General features: G+C 44.1%; 1 protein-coding gene across 2 annotated transcripts in view; it reads right to left on the reverse strand.

The window, feature by feature from the left end:
• Positions 1 to 922: 922 nt before the first annotated feature.
• Positions 923 to 25,801, reverse strand: part of LOC130290431 (uncharacterized protein DDB_G0271670-like) — a 51,070-nt gene continuing 26,191 nt past the window's right edge. The window contains exons 2-4 of one of the 2 annotated variants that reach the window (XM_056538064.1): positions 13,912 to 14,817; positions 11,897 to 11,995; positions 923 to 1,285 (exon numbers count right to left, since the gene is read on the reverse strand). In XM_056538064.1, the coding sequence (XP_056394039.1) occupies positions 11,916 to 11,995; positions 13,912 to 14,817 (986 nt within the window). In that variant the 3' untranslated portion in view covers positions 923 to 1,285; positions 11,897 to 11,915. Of the gene's footprint in view, positions 1,286 to 11,890; positions 11,996 to 13,911; positions 14,818 to 25,801 lie in introns of both variants that reach the window. The other variant, XM_056538063.1, reaches the window with a different exon arrangement.

Consider the following 25,801-nt stretch of genomic DNA (forward strand, 5'->3'; position numbering starts at 1 on the left):
TTCGGTTAGTGTTGATGTGTTTGCCAATGATCATTTTCTCCCTGGGCTGAAATGTCAAAGAGGTGGAGCCAAGCTGCTTAAGTGCCGCAGCATCACTTGCCTCCTGTGTTCCCCTCTACTCCCTGTCCTGGTTGATTGACATACAGGGTGCCAAGCCCTAAATTCAAATCCCTAAAGACACTGAGGCACTAGGGTAGTTCAACCCCGCCTCCTTGACACTAAAGCCCCCCCCCCCCATCCCCCATGTAATTTCTCACCTGGCCTTTGTCTCCGGCAGCCTCAGGTGCAGGTTTGGTGTCTTGACGCATCTGACGAGTGACGTCCTCCCGCACGGCACTGCACGGCATTGTCAATTCTTACTGCAGAATCGGCTCGGAAATGCGCTGCCGTCTATGGAGATGGCAAATCTCTGAGCGGCCCTAGCGCCGGCTTGTTCAGCAGAATGTCTGCACAGATATTCTGCCTAGATGTTCCGCAGTGTGAATGGGGCCTAGGGGTACATTCCCACTACGGAAGATCCACCCAGAATTTATTCGGTGGGCACAGTAATGGGCACTAGAACTGCACCGGCCTGCGCTGTCCTCATTGATGGCAAAGCAGCCTGTGCAGAATTCCATCGAAAGAATAGAAAAATGTGTTGAGGAATTAATCACAGTGTGAACAGGTAAACCAAAAACCCATTTACACCAATTTGGAAATTGTTTTTAAATTCTGTGGTATGAATGTAACCTTAGGGTACGTGCACGTGGGTGGATCTTTGGCGCTGCAGGTTTAGCCACGGTGGATTTTCCGCAGTGGAATTTCCTCGGCGCTGCTGAATATATGAGAGGTTATAAAAGGGAAGGGAGACAAAATTTTATAAAAACTAGTCCAAATTCAGTAAATTCATTATTTATTTATTTATTTATTTACTTTTCCCATGTTTCAACTAAGAGTCTTTGTACGATTTGCTGAAGAATTTTATTGAGCGGCGAGGATGCTGTATTCACAACAAGGCCAGAGCGTGTGTACAAAGTGAATGAAATGTTGTCCCACTTTCTCTTAGGCAACAAACAAGGATTGTACTTTATGTATTGAACAACATCTGATTTTACGCTAGTGGCTGCAGTACACATTGTGACCACTAGTTGTCGCTGGATACAAAAGAAGAACAGTGCCAAGTGCTGAGCGTCTTCTCAGGCTGAAGTGGAGAGGTCCTTAAAATAAACCATCAGATGAAGAAGTCTGGAAATATCCTTGAGTGTCCCAATCGGGAAAATTGCAGAACGAAATTCTTCGATACCATCTAAAAACAAAACATAAATAAATAAATAAATAAAGAACCCCTTTAACCCCTTAAGGACTGAGCCCTTTTTCACCTTAAGGACTCGGCCATTTTTTGCACATCTGACCACTGTGACTTTAAACATTAATAACTCTGGAATGCTTTTAGTTATCATTTTGATTCTGAGATTGTTTTTTCATGACATATTCTACTTTAACATAGTGGTAAAATTTTTTGGTAACTTGCATCCTTTCTTAGTGAAAAATCCCCAAATTTGATGAAAAATTAGAAAATTTTGCATTTTTCTAACTTTGAAGCTCTCTGCTTGTAAGGAAAATGGATATTCCAAATAATTTTTTTTTATTCACATATACAATATGTCTACTTTATGTTTGCATCATAAAATTGATGAGTTTTTACTTTTGGAAGACACCAGAGGGCTTCAAAGTTCAGCAGCAATTTTCCAATGTTTCACAAAATTTCAGGTTTGAAGTGGATTTGAAGGGTCTTTATATTAGAAATACCCCATAAATGACCCCATTATAAAAAATGCACCCCCCAAAGTATTCAAAATGACATTCAGTAAGCGTTTTAACCCTTTAGGTGTTTCACAGGAATAGCAGCAAAGTGAAGGAGAAAATTCACAATCTTCATTTTTTACACTCGCATGTTCTTGTAGACCCAATTTTAGAATTTTTGCAAGGGGTAAAAAGGAGAAAATTTTTGCTTGTATTTGAAACCCAATTTCTCTCGAGTAAGCACATACCTCATATGTCTATGTTAATTGTTCGGCGGGCGCAGTAGAGGGCTCAGAAGGGAAGGAGCGTCAAATGGTCTTTGGGGGGCATGTCACCTTTTAGGAAGCCCCTATGGTGCCAGAACAGCAAAAAAAACCACATGGCATACCATTTTGGAAACTAGACCCCTCGGGGAACGTAACAAGGGGTAATGTGAACCTTAATACCCCACAGGTGATTCACGACTTTTGCATATGTAAAAAAAAAAAAAAAATTTTTACCTAAAATGCTTGGTTTCCCAAAAGTTTTACATTTTTAAAAAGGGTAATAGCAGAAAATACCCCCCAAAATTTGAAGCCCAATTTCTCCCGATTCAGAAAACACCCCATATGGGGGTGAAAAGTGCTCTTCTGGCGCACTACAGATCTCAGAAGAGAAGGAGTCACATTTGCCTTTTTTGAAGGAAATTTTGCTCTGGGGGCATGCCGCATTTAGGAAGCCCCTATGGTGCCAGGACAGCAAAAAAAAAACACATGACATACCATTTTGGAAACTAGACCCCTCGGGGAACGTAACAAGGGGTAAAGTGAACCTTAATACCCTAAAGGTGTTTCACGACTTTTGCATATGTAAAAAAAAAAAAAAAAAATTTACCTAAAATGCTTGGTTTCCCCCAAAAATTACATTTATACAAAGGGTTAAAGCAGAAAATACCCCCCAAAATTTGAAGCCCAATTTCTCCCGATTCAGAAAACACCCCATATGGGGGTGAAAAAGTGCTCTGCTGGCGCTCTACAGGTCTCAGAAGAGAAGGAGTCACATTTGGCTTTTTGAAAGCAAATTTTGCTCTGGGGGCATGCCGCATTTAGGAAGCCCCTGTGGTGCCAGGATAGCAAAAAAAAAAAAAACACATGGCATACCATTTTGGAAGCTAGAGCCCTCGGGGAAAGTAACAACTATTGCATATGTAAAAAAAATGCTTCTTTTCCCAAAAATTTTACATTTTTAAAAAGGGTAAAAGCAGAAAATACCCCCCAAAATTTGTAACACAATTTCTCCCGAGTACGGCGATACCCCATATGTGACCCTTAACTGTTGCCTTAAAATACGACAGGGCTCCAAAGTGAGAGAGCGCCATGCGCATTTGAGGCCTAAATTAGGGATTGCATAGGGGTGGACATAGGGGAATTCTATGCCAGTGATTCCCAAACAGGGGGCCTCCAGCTGTTGTAAAACTCCCAGCATGCCTGGACAGTCAACGGCTATCTGGCAATACTGGGAGTAGTTGTTTTGCAAAAGCTGGAGGCTTCGTTTTGGAAACCGTGGCGTACCAGACGTTTTTCATTTTTATTGGGGAGGGGGGCTGTGTAGGGGTATGTGTATATGTAGTGTTTTTTTACTTTTTATTTTATTTTTTGTTAGTGTAGTGTTTTTAGGGTACAGTCGCACGGGCGGGGGTTCACAGTAGTTTCTTGCTGGAAGTTTGAGCTGTTGCAGAAAATTTGCTGCAGCTCAAACTTGCAGCCCGATACTTACTGTAAGCCTCCGCCCATGTAAGTGTACCCTGTACATTCACATGGGGGGACATCCAGCTGTTGCAAAACTACAACTCCCAGCATGCGCTGACAGACTGTGCAAGCTGAGAGTTTTAGTTTTGCAACAGCTGTAGGCACACTGGTTATGTATCACTGAGTTTGTGACCTTACTCAGTGTTTCAAAACCATTGTGCCTCCAGCTGTTGCAAAACTACAACTCCCAGCATGTATGGTGCATGGTGTAAGGTGACTGCTGGGAGTTGTAGTTTGCAACAGCTGGAGGCACACCGGTCGTGAAACACTGAGTTAGGTAAAAAAAAAAATGAGTTTCACAACCAGTGTGCCTTCAGCTGTTGCAAAACTACAACTCTCAGCAGTCACCGACAGCCAATGGGCATGCTGGGAGTTGTAGTTATGCAACCAGCAGATGCACCACTACATCTCTTAGCATGCACTTTAGCTGTTTGTGCAAGCTGGGAGTTGTAGTTACACAACAGCTGAAGGTACACTTTTCCATAGAAAAAATGTGCCTCCAGCTGTTGCAAAACCATAAGTCCCAGCATGCCCATAAGGGAATGCTGGGAGTTGTGGTGGTCTGCCTCCTGCTATTGCATAACTACAGCTCCCAGCATGCCCTTTTTGCATGCTGGGAGCTGTTGCTAAGCAACAGCAGGAGGCTGTAACTCACCTCCTGCTGCTGCTCCGTCGCAGGACTGTCCCTCGCCGCCGCCGTCGCTCCTGGGGCCCCGATCCCAACAGGGACGCCGGGGATCGGGGTCCCCAGCACCCGGGGTCGTCTTCCCGCACCCACTCATGTCCTCCGGAAGAGGGGCGCAGAGGGTGCGGGAGTGACACCCGCAGCAGGCGCCCTGATTGGTCGGCCGGTAATCCGGCCGGCGAATCAGGGCGATCGTGAGGTGGCACCAGTGCCACCTCACCCCTGCAGGCTCTGGCTGTTCGGGGCCGTCAGAGACGGCCCCGAACAGCCAGTAATTCCGGGTCACTGGAGACCCGATTGACCCGGAATCGCCGCAGATCGATGGACTGAATTGTCCAGCGATCTGTGGCCATCGCCGACATGGGGGGGGGGGGGCATAATGACCCCCCTGGGCGATATTCCAGCAGGAATGATTTCAGCAGGCATCCGGCTCCGGTCCCCAACCGGCTAGCGGTGGGGACCAGAATTCCCACGGGCGTATGGATACGCCCTGCGTCCTTAAGGACTCGGAATGCAGGGCGTATCCATACGCCCTGCGTCCTTAAGAGGTTAAGAACACTGCCTGTTTTTACCTTAAAGGGTCACTCTCATTAAAACAAATTTTTGCTATTGCACTCCTTATGGTAAATAAAAAAATATTTCTAATATACTTTGTTTAAAAAAATTTAAAAAAAGACATATTCTATGTTTTATTTGTGCTTTAAAAAGCTCAAGAGCACATTTCCCCCATCTCATACACAGAATTTAGACCAAAGTCCAAACACAAGTGGAGCATGGAGTGCTGAGGGGGGTGTGTCCAGCCTCATCCAATCATAGCTCCTCTCACACTTAATTGCCATATGCTGTTGGTTGGACACCCCCCCCCCCCCCCCCCCTCAGAACTCCAGGCTGCACTTCCTGTGTTTGGGATTCAGTCCAAAGTCTGTGTATGAGATGGGGGGAAATGTGCTCTTGAGCTTTTTTAAGCCCAAATAAAACATAGAAAGTTTCCTTTTTTGAAACAAAATATAGCAAATGCAAAAATGAGTTTTAATAAGAGTGCCCATTTAATGACCAGGCCCAATTTTTCAAATCTGTCCTGTGTCTCTCATTAAGTGGTAACACCTCTGACACGCTTTTACTTAGCGACGCAATTCTGAGGTAGTTTTTTCATGACATATTGGCCCTGATTTACTAACATGATCCCGACTCTTTTTATTGGGTTATGCGACACTTTGTGCGACGCATTTTACTCGTAAAAACCTGACAGTTTTCTAATTACGAGGAGTATTTTAAAATCCGACTAAAGGGGTGTGGTTTGCATAATTAGGGGCGTGTTCCTGACATTTTCCTGAAAACCCGACAGTTGTATTTAAAAACCCACCAGAAAAATAGTGAAATATTGGACATGAAAAACCGACTGCCTTGAGGGGTGGGGAAATGTTAAAAAGTGTGATTTTTAAAAAAATATTCCTGTTACTTTGTCCCCTTAGTAGCTTTTTATATTACTTTTTTTTCTTTTGGATAATTTCTCTCTTTTTTTATTTATTTATTTTTTAAAGGGGTATTCCAGGCAAAAACTTTTTTTTTATATATCAACTGGCTCCAGAAAGTTAAACAGATTTGTAAATTACTTTTATTAAAAAATCTTAATCCTTCCAATAGTTATTAGCTTCTGAAGTTTTCTGTCTAACTGCTCAATGATGATGTCACGTCCCGGGAGCTGTGCATGATGGGAGAATATCCCTTGCATGATGGGAGAATATCCCTTGCATGATGGGAAAATATCCCCATAGGAACTGCACAGCACCCTGGACGTGAGTCATCAGAAAGCAGTTAGACAGAAAACAGCAACTCAACTTCAGAAGCTAATAACTATTGGAAGGATTAAGATTTTTTAATAGAAGTAATTTACAAATCTGTTTAACTTTCCGGAGCCAGTTGATATATATATATATATATATATATATATATATATATATATATATGTAAAACGTTTTTAGCTGGAATACCCCTTTAATCTTGGCTTTCATTTCCTTTTTTCTTTTTTTTTTAAACTTTTTTGTTTGTTAACCCATTAACGACCATGAATGTAAAGTTACGTCCTGGTGCAGAGTTACTTTGCTTTATTTATTTGCTTTACACTTTTTTTTTTTCCCCGTGCGACAGAATTTTATATGCGCCAGAATTTTCCCGACATGTGAGAAACATTCATAAATACGTGTGAGAAAAAATAGTCGGGGGGTAAAAAACATTCTGAAAATAACTCGACACTCTTAGTAAATCAGCGCCATTGTACTTTATACGATCTTGGCAGCTGCAGCAGGAGATCGCTAGGACGTATGCATACCTCCAGTTGCGCTAGCTTGCTAGCAACTTGGACATATGCATAAGTCCTAGGGGTGGGAAGGGGTTAAAAAATAATAATAATAAAAAATAATAATAAAATAATAAAACAAAAACAAAGCCATCCCAACCAGTGTGTCTCCAGCTGTTGCAAAACTACAATTCCCAGCATGCCCAGACAGCCTTCTGTTGTCCGGGCATGCTGGGAGTTGTAGTTTTGCAATAGCTGAAGGCACCCTGCTTGGGACACACTGTCATGGATGGACCCCAATAAATTGCATTATAATAGACACCTATTGAGAGATAGTAATTCATATTTCTGTCTCTAGGTGGCGCCTTAGAACGTAAGCGTCCATATAAGTGTATGTTCACACGGCGGAATGTCTGCGCGGAACTCCGCAAGAACATTCCGCACAGACATTCCGCTGCAGCAGAGTCCCTTTGATTTCAATGGGATCCTGCTGCTCTGTGCACACGGCGGAATTTCCGTGGCAGAAACATCTCGCTATTTCCGAATTCCGATTCCGGCATCCACAGGAAATAGATAAATATTATTTTTGAGGATTCCACACAGAAATGCATTGTTGTCTATGAGACGAGGCGTTTCTGAGCGGTCCTAGTGCCTGCTGGGATAGTCAAATCCAGGCCTCCGCAAAATTAAAGAAGCGATCTGATTGGTTGCTATGGGCAACTGGGCAACTTTTACTCTGCACAGGTTTTGATAAATCTCCCTCTAAGGGCCTATTCACACGGCAGAATTTCGTCAAGCGGAATTCTGCTGGAGAAATTCCTCCTCAAATGAAAGTCCTAAGGGGAAGATTTATCAAAACCTGTGTAGAGGAAAAGTTGCCCAGAGCAACCAATCAGATCGCTTCTTTCATTTTGCAGAGGCCTTGTTAAAAATGAAAGAAGCAATCTGATTGGTTGCTATGGGCAACTTTTCCTCTACACAGGTTTTGATAGAAGTGTTCAAATAAGTGTCCTTGTGGTCAATAAAGGTACTACAAGTAAAATCCCATACATGCCACATTTTGTTTTCTTTTTTTAACTTTTTTTTTTTTAACCTGTTGGGGACGAAGGGCGTATGCATACGCCCTTGCGTTCTGGTACTTAAGGACGAAGGGCGTATCCATACGCCCGGAATTTCGGTCCCCGCCGCGGGCCGGGCGGGGACCGGGCTGGGGTGACTGCTGATATCTATCAGCAGGCACCCCGTGCAACTGCCCAGGGGGGTCATTAGACCCCCCCCATGTCGGCGATCGGCGCAAATCGCAAGTGAATTCACATTTGCGATGTGCGCCGATTCCGGGTCATTCCGGGTCTATGGTGACCCGGTGACTCGGAATAGAAGGGGGATCGCGGGTGTCTAAGACACCTACGATCCCCCTGTAGCGATAGGAGTCAGGTGGCAGGGTTGCCACCCCTCCTATCTCTGCTATTGGTGGTCTAGACGCGACCACCAATAGCAGATCAGGGGCGGAGGGGTTTACTTTCGTTTTCCCCGTCCTGCCCTCCCACAATAGGCGGGGCAGGACGGGGAAACGACGGGGACCAAACGCCGAAGGTTCACTTACCCCTCCGGAGGCTGCGGGCGACGGTGATCGGCGGGCGGCGACGGAGATCGGCGCAGGCGGCGTACGGCGTGGGGCAGAAGGGCGGCTCCCTGGATCCTACGGAAGCCGGTAAGTTGCCTAGCAACATCTGGAGGGCTACAGTCTGAGACTGTAGCCCTCCAGATGTTGCAAAACTACAACTCCCAGTATGACCAGACAGCTGTTTGCTTTTTGGGCATGCTGGAATATGTAGTTTTGCAACAGCTGGAGGGCTGCAGTTTGAGACCACTATATAGTGGTCTCTAAACCGTATCCCTCCAGATCTTGCAAAACTACAACTCCTAGCATGCTCAAACAGCTCTTTGCTGTCTGGACATGCTGGGATTTGTAGTTTTGCAACATCTGAAGGGTCACAGTTTGGAAATCACTGGGCAGTGGTCTATAAACTGTAGCCCTCCAGATGTTGCAAAACTGCAAATCCCAGCATGCTCAAACAGCAAACAGCTGTCTCACCATGCTGGGAGTTGTAGTTGCGTAACCTCCAGCTGTTGCATAACTACATCTCCCAGCATGCCCTTCGGTGATTAGTACATGCTGGGAGTTGTAGTTTTGCAACAGCTGGAGGCACACTCGTTGGAAAATACTGATAGGTAACAGAACCTAACTAAAGGTTTTCCAACCAGTGTGCCTCCAGCTGTTGCAAAAGTACAACTCCCAGCATGCACTGTGTGTCAGTACATGCTGGGAGTTGTAGTTTTGCAACAGCTGGAGGCACACTGGTTGGAAAATACTGTTAGGTAACAGAACCTAACTGAAGGTTTTCCAACCAGTGTGCCTCCAGCTGTTGCAAAAGTACAACTCCCAACATGCACTGTCAGCGCATGCTGGGAGTTGTGGTTTTGAAACAGCTGGAGGTTTGTCACCCCATGTGAACGTACAGGGTACATTCACACGGGCAGGTTTACAGTAAGTTTCCTGCTTCAAGTTTGGTCTGCGGCAAATTTTTTGCAGCAGCCCAAACTCCTAGCGAGAAACTCACCGTAACCCACCAGTGCGAATGTACCCTAAAAACACTACACTACCACATAATAAAGAGTAAAATACTACATATACACCCTCTTACACTGCCCCCCCCCCCCCAATAAAAATGAAAAACGTATTGTACGGCAGGGTTTCCAAAACTGAGCATTTCTGGACAGCCACTGACTGCCCAGGCATGCTAGGAGCTAAGCAACAGCTGGAGGCACCCTGTTTGGGAATCACTGGCGTAGAATACCCTATGTCCACCCCTATGCAATTCCTAATTTAGTCCTCAAATGCGCATGGCGCTCTCTCACTTCAGAGCCCTGTCGTATTTCAAGGAAACAGTTTAGGGTCACATATGGGGTATTTCCGTAATCGGGAGAAATTGCACTACAAATTTTGGGGGCTTTTCTCCTTTTACCCCTTATGAAAAGGAAAAGTTGGGGGTTACACCAGCCTGTTAGTGTAAAAAATAAAAATGTTTACACTTACATGCTGGTGTTGCCCCATACTTTTTATTTTCACAAGCAGTAAAAGGTAAAAAAGCCCCCCAAAATTAGTAACGCAATTTCTCCTGAGTACGGAATTACCCCATATGTGGGCGTAAAACGCTCTGCGGGCGCACAACAAGGCTCAGGAGTGAGAGCGCACTATGTATATTTGAGGCCTAAATTCGTGATTTGCACAGGGGTGGCTGATTTTACACTGGTTCTGACATAGACGCAAAAAACATAAAGACCCACATGTGACCCCCACGGAACGTAACAAGGGGTATAGTGAGCATTTACACCCCACAGGTGTTTGACGAATTTTCATTAAAGTTGGATGGGAAAATGAAAAAAAAAAAGTTTTCACTAAAATGCTGGTGTTACCCTAAATTTTTCATTTTCACAAGGGAAAATAGGAAAAAAGCCCCCCAAAATTTGTAACCCTATTTCCTCTGAGTAAGAACATACCTCATATGTGGATGTAAAGTGCTCGGCGGGCGCACTACAATGCTCAGTAGAGAAGGAGCGCCATTGGGATTTTGAAGAGAAAATGTGTCCGGAATTGAAGGCCACATGAGTTTACAAAGCCCCCATAGTGCCAGAAAAATGGACCCTCCCCCCCACATGTGACCCCATTTTGGAAACTACACCCCTCGTGTAATGTAATAAGGGGTACAGTGAGCATTTATGCTCCACATGTGTCTGACAGATTTTTGGAACAGTGGTCTGTGAAAAGGAAAATTTTATTTTTCATTTGCACAGTCCACTGTTCCAAAGATCTGTTAAACGCCAGTGGGGTGTAAATACTCACTGCACCCCTTAATAAATTCTGTGAGGGGTGTAGTTTCCAAAATGGGGTCACATGTGGGGGAGTCCACTGTTCTGGCACCACAGGGGGCTTTGTAAACGCACATGGCCCCTGACTACCATTCCAAAGGAATTCTCTTTCCAAAAGCTCAATGGCGCTCCTCCTCTTCTGAGCATTGTATTTCGCCCGCAGAGCATTTTACGTCCTAACATGGGGTATTTCCATACTCAGAAGAGATGGGGTTACAAATTTTGGGGGGCATTCTCTCCCATAACCCTTTGTAAAAATGGTAAATTTGGGGAAGAAATTTTTTTTTTTTCATTTACACATCCGATTTCAACGAAAAGTTGTCAAACACCTGCGTGGTGTTAAGGCTCACTGGACCCCTTGTTACGCACCTTGAGGGGTGTAGTTTCCAAAATGGTATGCCATATGGGGTTTTCTGCTGTTCTGACACCAGAGGGGCTTCCTAAATGTGACATGCCCCCAAAAACCATTTCAGCAAAATTCACTCTCCAAAATCCCATTGTTGCTCCTTCCCTTCTGAGCCCTCTACTGCGCCCGCCGAACACTTGACATACACATATGAGGTATTTCCTTACTCGAGAGAAATTGGGTTACAAATTTTTGGAGGCTTTTTCTCCTATTACCACTTGTAAAAATTCAAAAGCTGGGTCTACAAGAACATGCGAGTGTAAAAAATGAAGATTTAGAATTTTCTCCTTCACTTTGCTGCTATTCCTGTGAAACACCTAAAGGGTTAACTAACTTACTGAATGTCATTTTGGATACTTTGAGGGGTGCAGTTTTTATAATTGGGTCATTTGTGGGGTATTTCTAATAGGAAGGCCCTTCAAATCCACTTCAAACCTGAACTGGTCCTTGAAAAATTTCGATTTTGAAAATTTTGTGAAAAATTGGAAAATTGCTGCTGAACTTTGAAGCCCTCTGATATCTTCCAAAAGTAAAAATATCTCAACTTTATGATGCAAACATAAAGAAGACATATTGTATTTGTGAATCAATATATAATTTATTTGGAATGTCTATTTTCCTTACAAGCAGAGAGCTTCAAAGTTAGAAAAATTCTAAATTTTCAAATTTTTCATCAAATTTTGGAATTTTTCACCAAGAAATGATGCAAGTATCGACAAAACTTTACCACTACCATAAAGTAGAATATGTCACGAAAAAACTATCTCGAAATCAAATTTATAAGTAAAAGCATCCCAGAGTTATTAATGCTTAAAGTGACAGTGGTCAGATTTGCAAAAAATGCTCCCGTCCTTAGGGTTATAATGGGCTCCGTCCCCAAGGGGTTAATAATTTTTGCCCAAGTATATTATTTATGGGGGCAATATTCTTGCAAGTTGAGCCCCCCCCCCCCCAAATACTACATTTTCCCAATTGTATTGCAAAATTTGATTAGAAATGCTTACATTTACCCAATAGAAAAAAATGACCTCAAAAGACTGCGATGAAGATCCATGCCATGGACGAGACAAGTATGGAAAGTTCCGGTAGCATGGAAACACTTGAATTACCTGTATAGATAAAATAATAAGAGATGATATTCAGGCTAGTTGTTTGTTGTGATTCTTTAAATTTGTTAGGTAACCAGAGGAGATTCTGAGAGCCCAACCTCCATCTATTAGAAACATGTAAACTTTTGTTATAATTCTTCACATGCACCATAATAAAATGGGCACTGTCATTAGCATTTCTGTTTTTGATATATATAATGCAGATACTACTATTATATGTATATTTATAATATACATTGGTCAAAAAATATGTATATTTTTGGGTGAAAAAATTCTCTATACTTTTTACCACTTGAAGTCCCTTCACTCTCCAGAACACTGTCTTGTCCCTGCAGTTATTGCCTGTGTGTCTGGGCTGGGACAAAACAGTATGGGCGGGACAAGCAGGTCTCTGTGCAGACTCCTGGTTTGTCAATCAGCCTGCTGTGTGAGCCTGGAGTGTGTTACAGAGCCTCACTGCACAGAGCCCTGCTTGTCCTCAGTGTATAGAGCCCTGCTTGTCCTTAGTGTACAGAGCTCTGCTTGCCCTCAGTGTACAGAGCCCTACTTGTCCTCAGTGTACAGATCTCTGCTTGTCCTCAGTGTACAGAGCCCTGCTTGTCCTCAGTGCACAGAGCCCTACTTGTCCTCAGTGTACAGAGCCCTACTTGTCCTCAGTGTACAGAGCCCTTCTTGTCTTCAGTGTACAGAGTCCTGCTTGTCCTCAGTGTACAGAGCCCTGCTTGTCCTCAGTGCACAAAGCCCTACTTGTCCTCAGTGCACAAAGCCCTGCTTGTCCTCAGTGTACAGAGCCCTGCTTGTCCTCGGTGTACAGAGCCCTGCTTGTCCTCAGTGTACAGAGCCCTGCTTGTCCTCAGTGTACAGAGCCCCACTTGTCCTCAGTGTACAGAGCCCCGCTTGTCCTCAGTGTACAGAGCCCTGCTTGTCCTCAGTGTACAGAACCCTGCTTGTCCTCAGTGTACAGAGCCCCGCTTGTCCTCAGTGTACAGAGCCCCGCTTGTCCTCAGTGTACAGAGCCCTGCTTGCCCTCAGTGTACAGAGCCCTGCTATTACTCAGTGTACAGAGTCCCGCTTGTCCTCAGTGTACAGAGCCCTGCTTGTCCTCAGTGTACAGAGCCCTGCTTGTCCTCAGTGTACAGAGCCCTGCTTGTCCTCAGTGTACAGAGCCCTGCTTGTCCTCAGTGTACAGAGCCCTGCTTGTCCTCAGTGTACAGAGCCCTGCTTGTCCTCAGTGTACAGAGCCCTGCTTGTCCTCAGTGTAAAGAGCCCTGCTTTTCCTCAGTGTACAGAGCCCTGCTTGTCCTCAGTGTAAAGAGCCCTGCTTGCTTGTCCTTAGTGCACAGAGCTCGTACCACTGACACTTCCAAAATACACTGTATTTTGTCATTGCACACAGGCTGCAGGGAGGGACAAGCCCCTAAATATTCACATAATGGCATCCAGTTTTTGCAAAAGCAGTGCCCATTTAAGATCTTCCAGATTATTTATGAATCATTCTATAACAGATAGACATTAGAAGCAAGTCATAGTCAAAGTCACCTCTACATGACATCATCTTCTGCTGGACCTTTGTTTATTAAGCAAAAAATAACTTGATTATAGAAAAAGTAGGATCGTAGCACAAGGCTATGTAAATAAATGAAATCTTGCAATCGTATTGATCCACAGAATAAAGATAACATGTCACTTTTACCATGTACCAGTACCATATGTACTGCATAAAAACAAAGGCTGGACACCCGTGATCAGGTGTTTAATCCCCCTTTAAAAAAAATTTTAAACCTCTGCTTGATGTCTTAATGGGCCATAGATTTAGGGGCTTTCTGTTCAAAATTTGTATTTAAAAAAAAAAAAAAACAATCATTGACTTTCATTTGGCTTAATAATATATGTACTGGTTAATTTAATTGACTTACTGGACATAGAGGTGGACCGTCCATTTGCTGTGGTTGTAGTGCTGGTATTTATAGTTGAATTTTGTTTGGTTGAAGACGATATACTGGTGAAGGGTGCTGAGTATGATGTGACAGAACTAAGGTTACTTGTTGACTGCCTGCTAAGGGTACTCTGAGATGACATCTGCGTGCTCCATCCACTGGTGATTGTGGACAGCATCTTGTTGGTTGTTGATGACTTGCTTGTTGCAGTAGTAGATAAATAAGCTGGTTTACTGGTGGATGTTAAATAACTTGTAGATATTGGTTTAGTGGTTGATGTGGAACTGCTCGATGGTCTACTGGATGATGAACTGCTCGATGGTCTACTGGATGATGAACTGCTCGATGGTCTACTGGATGAAGAACTACTCGAAGATCTACTGGATGATGAACTGCTCGATGGTCTACTGGATGATGAACTACTCGATGGTCTACTGGATGATGAACTACTCGAAGATCTACTGGATGATGAACTGCTCGATGGTCTACTGGATGATGAACTACTCGATGGTCTACTGGATGATGAACTGCTTGATGGTCTACTGGATGATAAACTGCTTGATGATCTACTGGATGATGAAGTCTGACTTACAGGAACAAAAAAATTGGTTGTTGACAGAAGTGTATAAGTTGTCCCAGTTCTGGAAGTAGCCTTAATGGTTGAGGTTGACTGAATTCTAGTAGTCAAAGATGTTTTAGTGACTGGGCTTGTTTTGCCACTGACTGTAGTAGTTGAAGAGGTAGTTGATAAAGTAGTTGGTGTGGCCAATGTGCTGGTTGTATGGGAAGCAATTTGATCTTTTAAGTTTGTTAGAAGATTAAGGAAATCATTGATGGCATTAGATAAGGAGAAAGAGCTGGATAACTGGCTTTCCACGGGTGAAACTAGAAAAAGATAAAACGTTTAAAAAAAAATGTAGTGGACCTGATTCTTCTACAGGAACAAACGACATATGTACATTATAATAGCAATGTTAAAGTGCTCTAGGCTTAATCTTTGACTGATGCTGATCCTGTTCATGTGCATCAATCCTGGTTTTTATATTTATATTCCCTATGTTGCTTACACTGCATGCAGTGCAGTGCAGTTCTTTGAGGAGGAGGGGCATGAGATGATGTTTGCTCTCACATCTCATGTGGAAATTACCCCCCTCACTCCTCAGAGCTGGCAACTGGCTACTCTGTGCACTGAGGCTCTGTGACATGTCCTCTGTCTCCTCTGTGCTCTCTCCTGGCTGATGGTACTCCTCTGTGCTCTCTCCTGTCTGATAGTACTCCTCTGTGCTCTCTCCAGTCTGATAGTATTCCTCTGTGCCCTTCTCCTGTCTTATAGTACTCCTCTGTTCTCTGCCCTATATGATAGCACTCCTCTGTGCTCTCTCCTGTCCTATTAGACAGAGGAGAGCACTGAGGAGTCCCATCAGACAGGGGAGAGCACAGAGGAGTACTATAAGACAAGAGAAAGACACAGAGGAATACTATCAGACTGGAGAGAGCACAGAGGAGTACTATCAGACAGGAGAGAGCACAGAGGAGTCCTATCAGACAGGAGAGAGCACAGAGGAGTCCTATCAGACAGGAGAGAGCACAGATGAGTCCTATCAGACAGGAGAGAGCACAGAGGAGTCCTATCAGACAGGAGAGAGCACAGAGGAGTCCTATCAGACAGGAGAGAGCACAGAGGAGCGCTATCAGACAAGAGAGAGTACAGAGGAGTTCTATCAGACAGGAGAGAGCACAGAGAAGTCCTATCAGACAGGAGAGAGCACAGAGGAGTCCTATCAGACAAGAGAGAGCACAGAGGAGTCCTATCAGACAGGAGAGAGCACAGAGGAGTGCTATCAGACAGGAGAGAGCACAGAGGAGTACTATCAGACAGGAGAGAGCCCAGAAGCGCTAGCACATCCTCACTTACTGGACTTTGTCCATGCCTGTGCTTCAGCTTGGACAAAGCCATGCTTTCTATAAAAAGGAAATAAAAGTTTATTATGAAGTATATTAGAAAGGTTAATGTTTTGCCAAGATGTACAACATATAAAAAAGTTTTTGTATCTGCCAGTGCCCATTTAATTTGGCACTTAATAGAAAGTAACACTTAATTCATAGAATTTTCACTAGGCCTACACAGCGCCCCAAAGAGATAAATTCAGCTCTGCTACATGTGCAGTAGGCCAATAAATCAAAAAGTCCTATTTTTCTTACTGGTCCATAAAGGATGTAGTGTGGATTCAATAGTCATTCCAAAAGTATATGAAACCCAACAGAAAGCAGTGATACCTTGGGCACCGGTGCAAAACCTGCACCTTTATCAGATTTACAGAAAGTATTCATGCATGATTTACATTTACGTCCTAGTAGACAGGTTATGTAGAATTTTATGAACTTAAAATACACTTTTGCAGGGGTGGCCAAACGTGCTCACAAGACATAAAAATGAAATACATACATGTAGGTAGTATAATTTATTCCTATGTAATGTGCAACTACATACTAATAAATCTATTAATAAACATATATGAATACATAATATAAATATTATTTATTTTAATCATTACAAAGTAAAAAAAAATACATTCCACCACATCACTGCAAAGTAAAATGTCCCCCACCCATTACCACACTATTCACAAATCATACTTCATATAAGCAACATTTTTAGATAATCACATCAATCTAAACAAACATTAAACCACCCATAATCCTCCCACACAATTCTAAAATTCCAAATTTCCCCTGCATCAAACTCCCCATATGCATTGCCCCACACAGTAATAGTGCCCCCCTATAGTAGTTAGTCCCCCTCTGAGCCCCCATATAGCAGTTGGTCCACACTCTGCCCAATAAAGCAGTAGGCCCTGGGACTCAAGTCCTGCAGGAACGTGTGGGAACTGAGTTCCTGCACTTTTTCCATAGCAGGAACACTGTTCCCAATAACAGGAGTCCTGCAGGACAAGCCCTTGAGTGAAAATCTTGGGTGAGTTCCTACACTTTCTTCCCAGGACTTGACCCCTGAGTAGGCCCCATATAACAGTTGGCTCCATACAAATACTGCCCCACATAGCAGTAGGCCCCCATACTGCCCCCTATAATTGTAGGCCCCCATACAGCCCCCATATAGCACTATGCCCAACCCCATTTAGTAATAGGCTCCTACCCTCATACAGACCAATAAAGCAGTAAACCTCAACCCCATATAGCAGTAGGCCCCCACCAAAGTTAATAAGTTACCACCACCAGTCCCGACTCCATAGTCTGTCCAGCGGCCGCTCGCGGAAATTCTGCTACCAGCAGCCACTGCTTTTTGAACTAATCAACTTAATAAATGAATAAACTAATAAACTTAAGTTTTTGACTTACGGTAAGAAACAAATAAACTTAGTAGATAAAAAGGCAAAAGAAAGAGAGTGAATTATGTCTTCAGGCTCTGACTACAGACAAAGTTCTTTTTGTATTCTGTCACCATTGGAACACATAGGCCTGCAGTGGAGCTGAATACACAAATTTGGTAATATTTTTTAAACCAAGGCTATTTAAAAAGTAGCTTTTTTATTTTAGAAGTATTGGAACAATTGCAAAAGTACATATCCTTTAAAGGGGTACTCCGCCCCTGGCATCTTATCCCCTATCCAAAGGATAGGGGATAAGATGTTAGATCGCCACAGTCCCGCTGTCCCGATGTTAGATCGCTGCGGTCCCGCCGCTGCGGCACCCCGCCATCATTACTGCACAGAGCGAGTTCGCTCTGTGCCTAATGATGGGCGATACAGGGGCCGTAGCAGCGGGACGTCACGGCTCCGCCCCTCATGACATCACGGCCCATCCCCTTAATGCAAGTCTATGGCAGGGGGCGTGATGACCGCCACGCCCCCTTCCCATAGACTTGTATTGACGGGGGCGGACTGTGACGTCACGAGGGGCGGAGCCGTGACGTAACGATGCTCCGGCCCCTGTATTGCCCGTCATTAGGCACAGAGCGAACTCACTCTGCGCAGTAATGAAAGCGGGGTGCTGCAGCAGCGATCCCCGGGGTCCCCAGCAGAGGGACCCCGGCGATCTGACATCTTATCCCCTATCCTTTGGATAGGGGATAAGATGTCTAGGGGCGGAGTACCCCTTTAAGGTTGCTACGATGCCAAATGATGCCTAGGCATTGGTATTGTTCTTTTCCCATACATTAGTGAGGGTTTGTCTGGAAGCTTATTAGCCTACCCATACGTATTTATGATGTTAGTGAAAACTTAAAGGGGTACTCCGGTGGAAAACTATATATTTTTTTTTTTAAGTCAACTGGTGCCAGAAAGTTAAACTGATTTGTAAATTACTTCTATAAAAAAAATCCTAATCCTTCCAGTACTCACGGTATAAGCTGCTGAACACTACAGAGGAAATTATTTTCTTTTTGGACTACAGAGCTCTCTGCTGACATCATGATCACAGTGCTCTCTGCTGACACCTCTGTCCAGTTTAAGAACTGTCCAGAGTAGGAGAAAATCCCCATAGAAAACATATGCTGCTCTGGACAGTTCCTAAAAAATGGACAGAGATGTCAGCAGAGAGCCCTGTGCTCGTGATGTCAGCAGAGAGCTCTGTGTTCCAAAAAGAAAATCATTTCCTCTGTAGTATTCAGCAGCTAATAAGTACTGGAAGGATTAAGATTTTTTAATGAAAGTAATTTACAAATCTGTTCAACTTTCTGGCACCAGTTGATTTGAAAACTGGAGTACCCCTTTAAATACCCAGAGAAAATTACCCATATAAACATAATGAATAGTAAGTAATAAATACAAAATCTTACCAGCAATAAATATGCTCAGGATCAAAATTGTTCCGATCCCAGAAATAGTCATCCTTATTCAGTGTATTTTAACTAGTTCACCAAATCCAGACAGAATGGTACAGAGAATAAGACCTCAAACAATGTGTGGATCCAATATATACCTATAGTGGGAGTAGGTGCTGGGGTGTGACTGCCGGCTGCTATACCAGATGTCATACTATATCTTTTATTGTGTATTTGTAGAGAATGGATAATATGGGAAGATGACTGTATAAAACCAGTAAATATAGACACAATGCATAAGGGATGGGTGTCTGGATGAACCTGTTTTAGGATGTTTGAGCTACCCCAAATAGTGGATAATCCATTGTCAATCAGCGGTAAATCCATGAAATCCATAAACAATTACAAGGAAGCAATTGGAAAGAAAACCTAAAAATAGGGGGGAAAAAATGTTGTATACATCAAGTGAATATATATAAGATATAACATCACTAAACACTTTAAGGATCTGTTTCTCTTTGATGCTTGGGGAGAAGACGCTGGGTGTCCTAGGGGCTACCTTATAAACTCGAGTATAAGCCGTCCCGAATATAAGCCGAGGCCCCTAATTTCACCCCAAAAACCCAGGAAAAGTTATTGACTCGACTATAAGCCTAGGGTGGGAAATACATCATTCCCCCCTGTCATCATCCAGAGCCCCGTCATCATCACCCCGTCATCATCCCCCCCTTCATCATCACCGCCTGTTCAGTGGTCGTCAACCTGCGGACCTCCAGATGTTGCAAAACTACAACTCCCAGCATGCCCGGACAGCCATTGGCTGTCCGGGCATGCTGGGAGTTGTAGTTTTGAAACATCTGGAGGTCCGCCGGTTTACGACCACTGCAGCCTTCGTCATCATCCAGACCCCCCTTTTGTTTTCTACTTACCTCCCCTCGGTGGGAAGGAAGGGTGAGTGGTCCGGGCCGTCCATCTTTGGCCATCTATGCTGCAGGGACCGTCTGGTGGAGAGGGTTAGTCGTTCCGGGCCGTCCATCTTCACCGGGAGGCCCTCTTCTCCGCTCCGGGCCGGCCCCAGACTAGTGACGCTACCTTGATGCCACCGCGCAGTGACGCCTGCTGCGCACGGACGTCCCTGCGCGTCGTTGTCAAGGCAACGTCACTAGTCCGGGGCCAGCCCGGAGAGGAGAAGAGGGCTTCCCGGTGAAGATGGACAGCCCGGAATGACTAACCCTCCCCACCGGACAATCCCTGAAGCATAGGAGGTCGAATATGGACGGCCCGGACCAGCTCACCCTTCCGTCCCACCGAGGGGAGTAGAAAATAAAAGGGGGTTCTGGATGATGACGAAGGCCCGCAGTGGTCTTCAACCTGTGGACCTCCAGATGTTTCAAAACTACAACTCCCAGCATGCCCGGACAGCCGATGGCTGTCCGGGCATGCTGGAAGTTGTAGTTTTGCAACATCTGGAGGTCCACCGGTTGAAGACCACTGGTAGGGATTGACAGGCGGAGATGGACGGCCGGGACCATCCCCTCACATCTAAAGCCAGAAACGGGGGCGACGGGGGCATTTTCAGCACGAAAAATCGTGCTGAAAAACTCGGCTTATACTCGAGTATATACAGTATATTGGTCAGTAGTGTTGAGCGGCATAGGCCATATTCGAATTCGCGAATATTCGCGAATATATGGACGAATATTCGTAGTATATTCGCGAATATTCGCATATTCGTTATATTCTCGTTTTATTTTCGCGTATGCGAAAATATGCACATGCGAAAATTAGCGCATGTGGAATTTCGCATATGCGAAAATTAGCATATACTAATTTTCGCATATGCGAATTTTCGCGCGCCAGTCTCACACAGTAGTAATACAGCCTTCTTTACACCACACAAGCTGGAAGCAGAGAGGGGTGATCACTGTGATGTGTACTGTGAAGAAAAAAAAAAAAAAAAACGAATATTCGTAATTACGAATATATAGCGCTATATTCGCGAAATTCGCGAATTCGCGAATATGCGATATTCGCGAATAATATTCGAATTGCGAATATTCGCGAGCAACACTATTGGTCAGCGACTCACCGCCATTATATTCCTATTGAATCATTCTTGACTAATTCCCCTACTGCTTCTCACCTTCTGTGTACTAGGTATATTATTGTGCATGGACAGATCATGGCCTGGGGTTTGTAGAATTAAATTTAAAGACACGGTTCTCTACCCCAGTCTGTTGGCATCTTTATGAGACGCTCCTTAACCGGCTTGATTTTAGCAAACAATTGGAAGATGATCTTGTGCTCTATTTTTAAGGGGTACTCCAGTGGAAAAAAATCTTTATCCTTCCAGTACTTATTAGCAGCTGTATGCTACAGAGGAAATTCTTTTCTTTTTAAATTTCTTTTTTGTCTTGTTCACAGTGCTCTCTGCTGACACCTCTGTCCATGTCAGGAACTGTCCAGAGTAGCATAAGTTTGCTATGAGGATTTTCTCCTGCTCTGGACAGTTCCTGACACGGGCAATGGCAGAATGATCTCGGGGATACAGCGTTCGGGTATCGCCAGCTCTCCCATAGAGATGCATGGAGGGAGCGTGTCGGTCACAGCTTCATGCGGTGATTGACACACTGCATTCATGCAGAGAGCCGGGGCACCAGGTGGGAGATCGTAAGGTGTCCCAGCGGTTGGACACCACCCTCCATCGGCCCCCCCGCCATCTGACACATAGGGGATGTGTTTTTTGATACTGGACTACTTCCTTAACCTCCTCTGGCTATCTGCATTGGGTGACTCTGAAAAATATTATTTTTTTCTTGCATTAATGTGGATTCATTCTCCTATAAAATATTTTTTGTGACCCTCTGCCCTTCTCATTCTTCATAGTTTAGCCCCAAGACGACTTGTTACAATCTATGGGTTTCAGTCTAAGGTCTCACTTATGGTTTATCTGCTGTGTAATTCTTGTTCCCCACTCTTTTTGAAAATACATTTTTGTATAGTACAGAAGGGCACTTTATCTCCCCTGTGATCCCAAGAAAGGGAACCTGAAGCTCCCGTCTGAGTGGAGCGGCAGTGGACATGCTCGACCACTACTTCATTTATTGGCTATGGGAGTGCTATGTGAATAGGGGATAAGTGTCCGTGGTGGCAAAACCTCTTTCAAAGTTGTCCCCCCCAATACCTGCTGCCATTGGGATGATACCTAATTGGTACTGGAGTCATTTATGGTGAAGCTTCTCGTTAAATACTTGTATGTATGGTCCATAATTGTATGCAGGCACTGTATGACTTTATTATTGTCAATGGTTTGTAGTCAAGTTCATGTATCCTGATGAAGTCCAAAGGCCCCAGTAAAGAAACATCACTGTTCTATATGGCAATTGGCATTGGGATAGATTTAGATTTTGGATTTGTCCCTAGAAGCTTCTTGTCTTATTTCTGTGCAATGTTGGTTACGCCTACACATGGATGATGTCTATGAGAGGTAAACAAGACACTGGATACCATTTGGGGTTCGGCAGGTGTTCTGTACACATCGAAGGAACCTGAGAAATTAAGAAATCCTATCCTTGTGTCTATGTCATCTATATACAAACTGAATCTCCCATAATATTGTTTTCAAAATCTCACGCCCAGGTCTGTGGCCTACACACCCATTTACAACCGCACGGAACTGTCTGAGATGTGAAACGCTTCTAATAGTGAAGTGTGACAGGACGTGATGTGTAAGGAAAGGATGACATCTGTCAACTGTATAAATAGCAGTCCGAAATGTAAAGACAAAACTAATTCAGAAAAATCAACTAGGATTATAAATCTAAATTCCCCTGAAAAACAGAAATCAGTTCTCTAATCTAAAATGTCAGATTAAAGGGGTACTCCTCTCTAGACATCTTATCCCCTATCCAAAGGGGATAAGATGTCTGATCACGGGGGTTCCGGTGCTGGGGACCCCACAATCTCTCCTGCAGCCTCACCCCCCCCCCCCCTGTCGAGTCATCACAGAGCTAAGTTTGCTTCCTGCGTGATGACTAACGATACAGGAGCCGGAGTATCGTTACATCACGGCTCCGCCCCCCTCGTGACGTCACACCTCGCCCTTTCAATGCAATAAATTGTGTCTAATTAACACAATTTATTCATCAGGCCTTAAAGGGGTATTCCAGTATATCTGATTGAGGGGGTATCACCACTGGAACATCCTGCATTCTCCTGTATGGGGTTCAGCTCTTGCTTTAAACTAAAGGGGTACTCAGCCCCTAGACATCTTATCCCCTATCCAAAGGATCCATAAGGATAGGGGGATAAGATGTCTGATCTCAGCTGCGGCACCCCAGGCAATCTGGTGCACGGAGCAAACTGTTCCGTGCCGGATGACTGGCGATGCGGGGCAGAGGCTTGTGACGTCACGCCATGCCCCCTAAATGCAAGTCTATGGGAGGGGGGGTAATGGCCATCCCGCTCCTTCCCATAGACTTGCATTGAGGGGGCGTGGCCGTGACGTCACGAGCGGGGTGTGGCTGTGATGTCACATGCCTCTGGCGCTGCAACCGACCGGGTGAGGCAGGATAGAAAATATGATGTCTAGGGGCGGAGTACCCCTTTAACCCCTTAACTACACAGGACGTATATTTACGTCCTGCGCCAGCTCCCGCGATATAACGTGGGGTCACGCGGTGACCCCGCGTCATGTTGTGTCGGTCCCGGCAACCTTCCTGGCAGCTCAGTTGGGCTGATCGGGACCACCGCGGTGAAACTGCGGTGTCCCGATCAGCTGCACAGACACGAGGAGGGTTCCAACATGCCTCCTCGCTGTCCGATCGCCGAATGACTGCTCCGTGCCTGAGATTCAGGCAGGAGCAGTCGAGCGGCGATAACACTGATCAATGCTATGTGATTGCATAGTAGGGATCAGTGTAGGAAATCAGTGTGTGCATTTGTTATAGTCCCCTATGGAGGCTATAGCATTGCAAAAATAAATAAAATGTTAATAAATGTGATTTAACCCCTTCCCTAATAAAAGTCTGGGGTCGTATGGACCTACAGAATAAAGAGAAGGTGTCATTTTTACCGAAAAACTCACTGCGTAGAAACGGAAGCCCCCAAAATTTACAAATTGGCGTTTTTTTTTATTTCTTAATTTTGTCGCACAATGATTTATTTATTTTTTGGTTTTGCCATAGATTTTTGGGTAAAATGACTGAAGTCATTACAAAGTAGAATTGGTGCCATCATATGGATTTTTAGGTGGAAAATTGAAAGGGTTTTTAAAAAGGTAAGGAGGAAAAAACGAAAATGCAAAAACTTAAAGAGTAGCTCCCACCATCTCACATTTATTTTACTCTGTCCCTATCTATAGGTAATCTATCCCTAACCCCCTCCCTGCCTTTAAAAAAAATTTTTGCCACTCACATAGCGGTCATCTGCACGTCTTCTTGCTCCCTGCTCGTTCCTCTACCGGAAGCCGGCTTTCCCAGGAGGCGCACGTCACTGACGCCTGCTAGGCAAAGACTTCCGCCCTCACTTCATCTATGCTGTGCTCGTGTAGGGAGCACGCATAGATGATCTGCCAATCGCATGGCAGGCTGCTTCGGGGTCTCCTCCTCCCTGTTTATCTGTACATGTGATACCCGGGGAGGAGGAGTATAGGAGTAGCCTGCATAGTGACAGTAGTGGAGCATCAGCACGGCACTGATAACTAGTGTGCGCGCGCCGTCTCCACTACAGTGTACATGTCGGGGGCGGGGATGAATGGGCTGCGCGCGACTATAACCAGCCAATGCGCGCAGCCCCGGCGTTTAATGCCCTTTTTCTGGTGTGACGTCACGCCTGGCTGCAGCCGGCCACTAGGAGGGTGACCCCTAGTGGCCGGTTTTTAAACGTAAATATCACCACGAAAAATTAAAAATTAATAATGGAAGTATATTAGAGATATGTTGTAGTATATAAGTACTACAACATATCAAAAAATAAAGTTGATGACAGTGCCCATTTAAGGAGCTTCTGCCCTGATTGCTCCATCCCCCACCCTCGGAGATGTGATCACGTGATGGCCAAGTCAGTGTGAAAGAAGAGAATTTGCAGGGGTCCCAGCGGTCAGACCCTCCAAAATCAGACACTTATACCCTTTTTTAAGGGAATGCGTCATCAAAAATGGATCTATTGTTTAAATCTATATATATATATATATATATATATATATATATATATATATATATATATATATATATATATTAAAATATTTTTTGAGAATTTTTGGTGATGTCTTTTGTAATTTTTTTTTTTAATTTTACTACCACTAGGTCTAAAACTAAGCTGAAGCTTCCTGCTGCGGTGACTTTTCAGCAGTCTCCTCCTTATCATCACATACACAATTCATAATAGCTGAAGCGCAGAGGCGATATGACCTCTGCACAGATCACAGAGCATGTCTAGATAATTATCCCATTCTATTGAAAAGGCTCTGGATCAGACTAACATGTCTATGCTGGTTTAATATGGTTCAGTATCATTCAAACAAACAAGAAAAACTAGACAATGCAGTCTACAAAACGAAAATAAAAGCTGCGTTTTGTTCTAATGTAAATTGTCAAAACTCTGAAATAAAAAACTAATACAATTCTAACTGAAAGTTCTGAAATTTAGCTAAATACATAATTAAAACAAGAAAACGTGTAATTCTGAGAAAAAAAAATAAGAATTAAGTAAAGCTCTTTGGCAAAAATGCTTGCTATAGGGCATTTTAGGCATTTTTTTTTTAACCCTTGTAGTATTTTTGTAGTTGCTGGCATTTTGCTTCCCCTCCCCATATCAAAATGAAGGTCCCAGAAAGCGTACAAACACATGTCCTTTTGGGTTGATGTAATGTCCCAGTATGGGATATAGTCCCGTACAGTACTTAGGCCCTGTCAGGTTGAGTCTCTGTGTCCTAGGTGCCCTCCTGTAGGGTCTCCCCCATGGTAATATATATTATGTATAGTGTTATGTGTGTTATGTATAAAGGACCTTTAAGGACCTTTGAGTTAGTCACATGATAATGTGTCCACATGATGTGTTTGTTACCCAGAGAGCACCAGCTAACCAGGT

The sequence above is a fragment of the Hyla sarda genome, chromosome 9 (assembly GCF_029499605.1).
Source record: "Hyla sarda isolate aHylSar1 chromosome 9, aHylSar1.hap1, whole genome shotgun sequence".
Classification (NCBI taxonomy): Eukaryota; Metazoa; Chordata; class Amphibia; order Anura; family Hylidae; genus Hyla; species Hyla sarda.